The sequence below is a fragment of the Cynara cardunculus genome, assembly GCF_001531365.2.
Source record: "Cynara cardunculus var. scolymus isolate 2C chromosome LG 4, CcrdV1, whole genome shotgun sequence".
Lineage (NCBI taxonomy): Eukaryota > Viridiplantae > Streptophyta > Magnoliopsida > Asterales > Asteraceae > Cynara > Cynara cardunculus.
Window position 1 is genome coordinate 15,650,700 of NC_037531.1, and position 11,656 is coordinate 15,662,355.

The window sequence follows — 11,656 nt, forward strand, 5'->3', positions numbered from 1 at the left end:
TATCGACTGCTTGATAGTGACTTAATGATATAAAAATTGTCTTATTAAGTAAGCTTTCAGGGGAAAGTTTTATGCCATAACCAAGTTTTTTCTTCTTTTCAAACCTATCATTCCTAATTAAAAAAACACTCTCTTTCCATCCCTAAACAAATCATTCCAAACAAAAACCCTCCTAACAAAATCATTATTATTATTTATTATTATTTATTTGGCTTTTCTTAATACCTAATCCTACGTTTATAAGTCACAACCCCTTTTTACTCCGAAAAATTCTCATTCATGATGAACACGCTTAGGTATTTGTCTAGTGGCATTTTCGTCATTTCCCCAAAATTACTGACCTCCTCCTTACCCACCTCCGTAAAACCGTCGTCGATCTCCGCCTTGGCAAGAGGAGAAACCGCCGGCCGACGTTTCTACTCTACCATCGCCGCCGTCCGTACCGACTTGAAAGTGAAGTGCTTCTCTAACATGGCGGCACCTGATCATAAGAAAAATGTCGACGTCAAAGACGATCGCATTTCTCGTATTTCATCTTCCATTCGCGTGATCCCGGATTTCCCTAAACCTGGTATGCACACTAACACTTTTAACTGTGTGTCAAAGAAATCAAGTGATCTCGCATATACTGATGTCATGAGAATGTCGAGATAAGGAATATTGAGGTTTATGTGTGTGTAGGGATCATGTTTCAAGATATTACGACGCTGTTGCTTGATCCAGTGGCGTTTAAGGATTCGATTGATTTGTTCATCGAGAGATACAAAGGGAAAGACATCTCCGTTGTTGCTGGTAAATTCCCCTTTTCACCTATTGTTAAGGCTTAATTTATTTGTTTCCTTATGACGTTATTATGTCCATTTCGTGGTTCAAAATACTTTTGAAGATTACTTGTGCTTAATGAATCATGTTACGATAGAGATTACCGTGCTTTTGCGCTGATGGTATTTAGTTGAGACATGAATTTGTTGAGCTTTTAGTCTGTAATGCTTTCACTGTCGAAATAAAGGTGGGATCAGTGAATTGGTAGAGTCCTGCTAATGATTTGTTAAAAAACTTTATTTTACATGATAGTCCTGTTTCAAGAACAAGAGTTCTCCTTTGATCTCGAGGTCAAACGTACTAATTTTCAGGTTGGGTATTAATGTGAATTTCACAAGTTTTTCAGGACAATGTGCAAGTTGCATTTGAATTTGTTATAAATGGAAAAGAAGTCGTTTTAAATTTAACAAGGCCTATATCAAGTTGTAATTGCTAACAGAATGGTTTCGTGTCTTTTTCCCTCTTGTATTATATTCTTTTCGAAGGTGTTCTACTAAAGTTTTTACTCATCCAAGTTGATAACTCAACTTTTATGAGGTTGCGTAGATTTTTCTCGAGGGAATGGATCATAATTTACAAGGAACAGGATAAGATTCCTGGGTGCTTATCATTCGACGATCTTAAAGGTTATAAAAGAATATAGGACATTGTTAATTGAATGAATCTCAGAATTCAATTCTCAGCTAAATGAGCGTGTTTTTTTGGTATATTATCATTTATCTCGTGGTCACCTCTTAGCATGGCGGCTGCAAGGACCATGGTGTTCCAACTTTTCATACGTAGGGGACTTGTCTTTGCTGCACACTTATATTATATGTATATTACATACTCAGGACAGCTGTAGTGTTTATCGGCTATATATCACTACATTATCATCTAATAAAAGCTATATGTGAAATATCTCATATTCATTCCGACCTTTTTCCTTGAATGATTTATACTTGAACAAAAGCTTGAAAATATGTAATTTATTTCAATCCAAGTCTTGAAGCATTCCCAACCTCAAATGAGAAGTTGCTATAGTGTAAAATAACTCCACTTCCATTCTGACATGTGTCTTTTGAAACTCACTGATTTTTTCTTTTTACATTTGGTGGATAAACTTAGCATGTACCAAAAGCAAGGATGTAGAAATTAGAAAGACTTGGGTATATGGTAGCTGCAAGCTAAGAACCTAGCATCTCTAAAGAATACATTAAAGACTACACACCATTAACAATATGAGATGGCTGTAATTGCAAAAGTACCACAAAAGGATGTGCAGCATGTTGGTTTGGTTAAGGCCTTAATCATCTCAGGACTGATCTTCAGCTTACAAGAGAGATAATAGAGTAAGTATATCGAAATCGTCAAACCTAGCATCAAACTAACTGGTTCATCTTCTTTTGAAGAAAGGAGTGCGAGTCTAAAGTGAGCATCCATACATTAGCTTTCACCAACACCCCATAAAAAGAAATTGTGGTTTGATGGCAAAGTTTGGCGGTTGACATAGATCTGCCTTAAACAATAAAGTAAGCAGGTTAGTAATGGTTTTTTTTTTTTCCATTCTTGTGGGCATCCCAATTGTGCATCCATTCCTGCCTACACGTAATAGACAATAGCTAAGAGATAAGAAGTTACACCTATGTTTCTAAGTTTGGCTGGTTTGAATATGGACATTTCTATCACACTACAGGGCACAGGCCAATCAATGAAATCTTGCTATTTTTTTAGTATTTTATAATTATCAGATGCTTCTTTGCATAAGCGGAAACTTATTGTAGTAGCAGCTAGAAGGCATATACATTCATAATGCCAAATGCTTTTTAGCATAAGACCTTATTGTAGTAGAAGCTAGTAAACATACACATTCTTCGTGATACAACTCAAGTTATAGTTGATTTGTGCCTTCGACTTTGGAACTTGGCAAATTGGAAATGTCATTTTCGAACTGTGACCAGTGACACTGTTTTGTTCTGCTACCTGAAATAATTGTAGAAACATCAAAGCACCCGATCATGATCTGAGACTATGTGAAGTAAGTAATGCCTCTTTTCCCATTTTTTCTGCATCACTAGAACGGGATTATATAGACACCGTGCTATGTTCTTATGAGAAGATGGCATGTATAGATTAAGGATGTTCACTACCCAAGCATGTAAAGAGGACATCTAGATATGTACGCTAATTCACTTGGAATTGTTTTAGCAATTCTATATTCTAAAAACGACATCTACAATGCCAAAAGCTCGTCTGGTACATTTAAGAAAAGTTATTTTATTGGATTTTCTTCACAGTTCATTTCGAACCTAAAATAATCATTTCCTGAAGGTGTTGTGGGGACATTCTATATCATTATGTTGATTGCTATTGACTATTGAGTCTACTTTTAACTTGCTCACAGCGCACTACTGATAAACCTATAGTATGGACTGATTTTGATGTTATAATGCAGGCGTTGAAGCAAGAGGATTCATATTTGGTCCTCCCATTGCATTGGCCATTGGTGCAAAATTCGTTCCTATGAGAAAACCTAACAAGTTACCCGGTACATCTTTTCTGCCATATTTGGCTACCTATCAACTTTAAGTGTTTTTGTTTCTTTCTGTACCATTGGTTGGCTATATAACCTTTGATTAATCTATGCAGCAAAACGAGGCCATTAGAATTTTACTTGAAAGACCACCAAAATTAGCTCTTCTATTGAATGTTGATAAGAATGCATCTCTACATAAGTCATAAACCTTGATATTTATGTTGGTAAAATATTTCTGCTTCCTTTGCTATCTTATGAATGAGCCTTTGCTTCTTTTTGTGTATTTGATAGCTATATATCCTTGCTTAGTCTATGGCAAACAAGCAAGGCCACCAACTTCTACAGAAGACCATCATAGTCCAATCAATTGCATCCATTCAAGGCCAATAAGATATTCTCTTGGTCCCAAAATAAGCGTCCACAATAGAAGCGGCAACAGTTTTAGCATGTATAATTATTATACTTTTTAGTTAATCAAATGACAACTTCACCCTTAATTCATTTATCTCTCCACCACTCTTAAATATTTGTGCATAAATTCAAAGTAGATTTGAATAGTTATCTATTTTTGGAACTGGACACTTACTTTGGGCCAAACATAAACTTTTGGGACGGAGGGGATACGTACTTTAGCATATGGATTGAAAATCCCATCATGATCATCAGCATTTCACTCCTTGGTCATTCATGATTGAGGGTCCAGGGAGCAACCTTATAACACACTTTGGAGACTATGGACTAGTGGATCCAAATGAGAGGCATTTATTAATCGGAAACTTTCATTATAGTTTACAACCCCAACTAATACCTTCATGTTAGCATCATTCTTCTCTTTTATGATGGAAAATAGGCTAATTTAACAGGATACTCAGCAGAAGAAAGCAAAAATAAAGTAGCACTGGTGTGCCAAAAAGTTAAAAGTCTTCATTGCAGAATGGATCTCAGACACAGAAGAAGGTTGTGCCATACAACCAGCAGGGAAGTATGACGGCAAACAAGGGCAACAATGGTACGACTTGCAGCCGATCAGATAGTTTCAGTAGATCAGAAGGTTCAGATGCAAAATAGAGCCAGCATCAAGCAGTCAAGACACAAAATCGAGTTAGAATTAGCTGGCAAAAAGGCCAGTTATGATTCAAGGGTTGTGATTAGGGTTTTAGTTGCGATTCTAGTTTTCAGCTGTGGCAGCTAGGGTTTCAATTAATCTAGAGGGATTCAGTTGCTATTAGATTATTAGCCACGAGATTTGAGCAAGGCTATGAACATAGGAATGTCTAGATGGGGTGGAGGTCTTGACCCGCGGCGGCTAGATTTTTAACAAACAGACAGCACAAGGTAGCTGGTGGGATTGGTAATTAGGGTAGCTGGCAGCTGTATCTTTTGCAAATGGCAGTTGGTGGGCGATTCAGTTATTTTGCAGTTAGTGTTTGCATTTTGCAGATGGAGTTGTGGTGTGATGGTGGCAGTTGATGGTGCAGTGGAGGCATAGAGGCAGCTTCCCTCCCCCCTTTTGGGCCTTTGATCCCATGAAACGTTAGGAGCTTAAAGTATATTCATCAAAGGTGAAAACATGTTAAATAGGTAATAAAAAGATGAAGATCAGTGCTAATAACCAACTCAAATCGCACAAATAAAACAGGATGAAAGAAGATTAGACAGCCAAATGGTTGGAATGGTATTAGCTATACGGGATACCTAGCATTCGAGAGGCTAGACTCTCCACTCAAGAACCAGGTAAAGTTCTGCCTGCCTTATTCTCCACTACCAAAGGCTAATTTATACTAGAAAGCATAACTTGAAGAAATAAAATTCCCTGAATAACCCCAAGCAACAATTTCAACAGACTAATTATTCTTCTCCTCTGTGGACCCCATTTTGTTAATCATTGGCTGCCTCTTACTTCTGGTATAGGTGAAATTAATAGGGGGTAGTGTAGCAATCAGCAAAAAAGAAAAAGATAAATACGTAAAGAGAAGCTATTATGACTCTTGTAACATCTACCACTTCTTTTTGCACCTTACGCAGCATCATTATAATAAAAATATACCTCAGCATACAGTTACATTGTTTTAGTTCAAGAATCAAATGGTTCACCAAAGAATGAGTGTGTGTTTGAGTATTTGCCATATATAAATATATTATATACTTTAAAAAACAAGAATCAAATGATTCGTGGTCATCTCATCGATCTGGAGAGCATACACATTTTCAGGTGCATGGCATGTGTAATATTAATGTAGCGGTTTTGTTGTGTGCAACTTAACCATGAGTGTCTGGGTCAACTTGCGCACACCTTGACTAATCCCATGGGACTCTGAAGATAAAAACCCATGGGGATCTAAGGAGGGTCGAAGTGGCGACCCATGGGGAGGGCCCTAGGCCTTGCTTTTATTTGCCAGTTGAGGTGGCCCTCAAGGTTTGTTGCTAGCAACTTGATGAACATTCCTATGGTATGTGGTCAGAATCTTGGGAGTGGCAATTGTTCTTGTGGACTTCTTTCCCATTGAGCATGAAGCATAATCTAAAGGAAGCAAACGAATTATTTGAAGCTAAACAGACATGTCTAACCTATTGAGAGAGTAGCATAAGTTTTATAGAGTAATTACTAAAATTTAATTAGAACTATACATTCAGCAACAATTCATTTTACAAATTTGTAGTAGCGTTGCTATTAACGCAATGCTACAACATACCTCAACCTTTGCCAATCACTTGGAATTGGCTAATTGTATTTGCATGTAAAAGCGTCTTCTATTAATCATTACCTGTACTCAGCAGCGTAGGAAACATCATTTTTATTTGCTTAGATGTTCGAAGTGTTCAAAATTTATTCCCACTAGCAGGTTGCATGCTATCATATTTTCACTGCCCTGTCATGACTCTCTTTTCAAACTTCATTGTTTTATAAGGGTTTCTTGATACCAATTAAATCAAACTCTGCAAAAGAACCAATCACCTTCACTTCTGTTTATTTAGTTTTATTTTGATGTTCTTGAAATTTAGTTTGATGCAGCATATCAATTGTATCTTATATAATGTGTATCTATAAGTCTTTTAAGGTTATAACAAGCCATGAGCCTTTGTTGTTCTTTCAGGAGCTGTCATATCTGAAGAATATTCATTGGAGTATGGGACTGACATAATGGAGATGCACGTTGGAGCTGTACAGGCGGGAGAACGTGTTCTTGTAATTGATGATCTAATCGCAACTGGGGGAACCTTGGTGGCTGCAATAAAGCTGCTTGGTAAATAGTTTCCTTACCTTGGCCATGTTTTTTTCTTGTATCAGCTTCTGTTTGTATGTTATTGCTTACTCATGACTAGTTTCTCATCTGCCTTTCTTGTCTCAAGCTCTTCTTTTTCAAAGTCATCCTCTTATTTTTCTCAAACTTTTCGGGTTAACCTTTTCTCTTTCACACACTTTTCATGAAAAACAGCCGCTCTACTTTTTCAGGTAGAGGTTAGGTTTGCATACATCTTACTTGCCTAGATCCCACCTGGCCACTTGCGGGTGGGATATACTGAGCTCGTTTGGTTTGAATATTTGTTTTTCTTTGTGTGGTGAAAATTCTAACATACTGTTAGTATTACTTTACTGCTAATGGTTACATTATCCTTCTCTTTTTTATTTATTACAGAAAGGGTTGGAGCAAGTATAGTCGAGTGTGCTTGTGTTATTGAATTGCCTGATCTGAAGGTACAACCTCTCTCTTTTTTAACCTAGTGTGAATTACACCGTTGGTCTATGTGGTTTACTCCAAATCTGCATATCGTCCCTCAAGCGTTATCTACACTAATGGTACCCAACTTTTTATTTTTATAACACCCATGGTCCCTTGAGTTAATACCGTTAAATTGCTTCTGTTAAGTTGAGGCATGTCAGGGGCACATGAGCGCAATATAGTCCTTTTCTTCTTTTAGAAATAAAATACAAATCAATATTATATGTAAATATAAAATAAACTATTATTAAATGAAATACATTCATGACCCATTACTGTTTCCTCCTCACTGTGACCCCCTCTCGTTCTCCGGCAATGGAAAACCCACTCCTCCCCTCCCATTCTCCACCTCTCCGACCGCCTGCAAATGGTGAAAATGGAGCAGGTCCTGGCTTTTGAACTCCACAGGTTAACCCATCCCCTTCTCTCTTTCTTGAAGAACAATGAACCATCCACAGGGTTTTGAGGGGAACAGTTGCTTGAAGAACCCCAGACCCAAATGAACTTGAACGGTGAAACTCATCATCCACATTTTGTTTCCACTCCGGTGAAAACTTTCCATCCAAGTCTGCTTTGATACGGGTCTTTTGAGTTTTATAAAAAGAACTAATAATTTTGTTTTATGTCCACTTCGGGAGTGTCAGATGACATCTTCTTAGTACTTAGATTTGTTTCTGTTAGAGATGCATTTTGATCTATATATGATCGTTTTTGTATCGGGCCCTCGGATCATTACATATGAATTGAAATAGAGAGAGCAATGAAGGTTTTTTTTCTGGATGATTACTTGATTTCTTAGCTCAAATCACTATTGTTGCTATCAGTGTATGGTTTGAGGGACCAACATTCAATTGATGGAGAACTATGAAGAGGTCAGCCGGAGGTTAGAGGGACTTGATGATACGTTGAAGTCTATCCTGACAAGTATAATGGAGCTTGCTGGCGGATAAATTGTTGCTGACAAATCAATCCAAGAAGGAGACCAAAGGTTCAGGACTAGAAGCCCAGATTGATTTGTCACCAACAATTTGAACGCCTGTGTAAGCTCCAGAAGACTTGTCTGGATCGACTCAGTGTATCATAGTGTCCCTCTAGCCTCCCGCTAACATATTTGTACTTCTCCATCATTTAAACGTTGGTCACTTGAACCACATACGACACAGGTTGTATGAATCGAAAACTCTTGTATCACTGATAGCAATAACGATGATTTGAACTAAGAAATCAAGCAATTAGTCAGAGAACAATCCGTTGTTTTATGTTCCAATTCATACATAATAGATTCAGGTTCCCAAAACAAAAACAATCATATATAGATATGAAAGCATCTCTATTAGACAAGATAAGACAGAACAAACAAGTCTTTTAAATTTTATAAACAAAATAAATAGCATAAAATTTATATAGATCCTGTTCTTTATATAAAATTTAGAAGACATATATCATGCTTCTACTCCGTTCTTCATCTTTGCATTTTGAGGTTATAAATCTTTCAATGTCCTTTGATGACTAGTGGTGGTAGGCGGTGATTGTTCTTCATATAAGTGTAAAAAAAGCCATAATTGCCCCTTGCGTGAGGGGCACGGGGCACATGAAAAGGGTTGACGAATCTCAAATTAACAATGTTAACTCAAAGGACCATCAATTTATGAAAAGGAAATGTTAGGAACAACTAGAAAGGTACTTGTGCAATCCAGCGAGATATATATTGATTTTGATATTTCATTTTATTTTTTATCTCAGTCAATATTATAATATGGTCTTATGTGATTTTGAAAACACGATTATGTTTTTATTTTTGAATAAAATATAAATTTAAAAATATCATAATAATTTGACAAATGTATATCGATATTAGTATCAAATTAACTATTTAAAATTTTCATATTTCAATTCAATTTTTTTATTATAGTTTTAATTTAGGTGCAATAACGAAGTAATTTAAATTTGGTTTAACTAGAAGAGTACTTGCGCAATGCAGCGAGACACATCTTGATTTTAATATTCTATTTTATTATTTGTCTTTGTCGATGTTATAATACGATTTTGTGTTTTTAATAAAACAATAATGATTTTATTTTTGAATAAAATATAAATTTAAAGATATCATAAAAATTTAAAAAAATATATCAATGTTAATATCAAATCCATTGTTTAAAAGTTTTCATTTTTTATGTAATTTCTTTCATATATTTTTTTATTATAATTTAATTTAAGTTTGTAATGAAATAATTTATTTTTGGTTTAATAATATAAATTTTATAAAGATTATAATTAATTATTCTGTTATAACTCAAAGATTACCTAATTATATTTTAGATTTTTTATATTTAAAATTAGATGTTTATCTTGTATTTGATTATGTTTATTTGCAGTTTGTTACATAAATTCAGATATGTAGCTTTAATAAGTTGTACTTACATATAATCTACTTGCAATCTTGAGTTTTAAGTAATATAAATTATTAAACAGTACTTTACGCATAAAAAATAGTTTTTAAGAGTTTTTGTCAAATGTTTTATATTAGAGTATAGATAATATAATTTTTTTTATAAAGATGATAATTAATTATTTTGTTAGAACTCGATAATTATCCTAATTATATTTTAGATCTTTTATATTTTAAAATAAGATGTTTATTCTCTATTTGATTATGTTTATCCGCATTTAGTCACACAAATTCAAACATGGAGCTTTAATAAGTTGTATTTATGCATAATTTACTTGTAATCTTCATTTTAAGTAATATGCATCAATATACAGTACTTCATTCATAAAAAAATGTTTTTAAGAGTTTTTGTTAAATGCTTTATAATAAATGTTAATTTCAAATCCACTGTTTAAAAGTTCTCATTTTTTATGTAATTTATTTAATTTATTTTCTTATTATAATTTAATTTAAGTTTGTAATGAAATAATTTATTTTTGGTTTAATAATATAAATTTTATAAAGATTATAATTAAGTATTCTGTTATAACTCAATAATTATCCAAATTATATTTTAGATTTTTTATATTTAAAATGAAATGTTTATCTTGTATTTTATTATGTTTATTTGCAGTTAGTTACACAAATTCAGATATGGAGCTTTAATAAGTTGTACTTACGCATAATCTACTTGCAATMTTTAGTTTTAAGTAATATGCATTATTAAACATTACTTTATACATAAAAAATAGTTTTKAACAGTTTTTGTCAAATGTTTTATAATATAGTATAGATAATATAGTTTTTTATAAACATAATAATTAATTATTTTGTTAAAACTCGATAATTATTCTAATTATATTTTAGATTTTTTATATTTTAAAATGAGATGTTTATCCTCTGTTTGATTATATTTATCCGCAGTTAGTTACACGAATTCAAACATGGAGCTTTAATAAGTTGTATTTATGCATAATTTACTTGTAATCTTGAATTTTAAGTAATATGCATCAATATACAGTATTTAATGCCTAAAAAATTGTTTTTAAGCGTTTTTGTCAAATGCTTTATAATAAACTAGAAGAGTACTCGCACAATTCAGCGAGATACATCTTGATTTTAATATGTTATTTTATTGTTTATATCAGTCGATGTTATAATATGTCTTATGTGATTTTGAAAAAGTGGTGATGTTTTTTTTTATTTTGAATAAAATATAATTTTGAAGATATTATAAAAATTTGACACTAATATATCGATATTAGTATCAAATTAATTATTTAAAATTCCTATTTTTTGTGTAATTTTCTAATTCAATTTTTTTATTATAATTTTAATTTAGGTTCAATAACGAAGTAATTTATATTTGATTTAATAATATAATTTTTTTATAAAGATAATAATTAATTATTTTGTTAGAACTCGATAATTTATTCTAATTATATTTTAGATTTTGTATACTTTAAAATGAGATGTTTATCCTTTATTGAATTATGTTTATCCGAAGTTAGTTACACGATTTCAAACATGGAGTTTTAATAAGTTGTATTTGTGCATAATTTACTTGTAATCTTGAATTTTAAGTAATATGTTTCACTATACAGTACTTAATTCATAAAAAATTATTTTTAATAGTTTTTGTCAAATACTTTATAATATAGTATAGATGTTAATATCAAATCCACTGTTTAAAAGTTCTCATTTTTTATGTAATATTTTTAATTTAAGTTTAATAACGAAATAATTTATTTTTGTTTTAATAATATAATATTTTATAACGATAATAATTAAGTACTGTGTTAGAACTCAATAATTATCCTAATTATATTTTAGATTTTTTATATTTAAAATGATATTATATCCTGTATTTGATAATTTTTATCCGCAGTTTGTTATACTAATTCAAACATGAAGCTTTAATAATTTGTATTTATGCATAATTTACTTGTAATCTTGAATTTTAAGTAAAATGCATCAATATATAGTAGTTGATGCATAAAAAATTGTTTTTAAGCGTTTTTGTTGTATGTTTTATAATAAATGTTATTATAAAATCAACTATTTAAAAGTTCTCATTTTTTTATGTAATTTCTTCAATTTATTTTTATTATTGTAATTTAATTTAAGTTTAATAATGAAATAATTTATTTTTGGTTTAATAAAATTAAT

The 11,656-nt window shown here is 32.3% G+C and overlaps 1 protein-coding gene across 1 annotated transcript in view; it reads left to right on the forward strand.

Moving 5' to 3' along the window:
- Nucleotides 1–275: 275 nt before the first annotated feature.
- Nucleotides 276–11,656, forward strand: part of LOC112511300 (adenine phosphoribosyltransferase 1-like) — a 15,315-nt gene continuing 3,934 nt past the window's right edge. Inside the window, exons 1-5 of the mRNA XM_025116872.1 lie at nt 276–571; nt 682–792; nt 3,257–3,349; nt 6,433–6,582; nt 6,976–7,034. Coding sequence (XP_024972640.1) covers nt 280–571; nt 682–792; nt 3,257–3,349; nt 6,433–6,582; nt 6,976–7,034 — 705 coding nt within the window. The 5' untranslated portion in view covers nt 276–279. The remainder of the gene's footprint in view (nt 572–681; nt 793–3,256; nt 3,350–6,432; nt 6,583–6,975; nt 7,035–11,656) is intronic.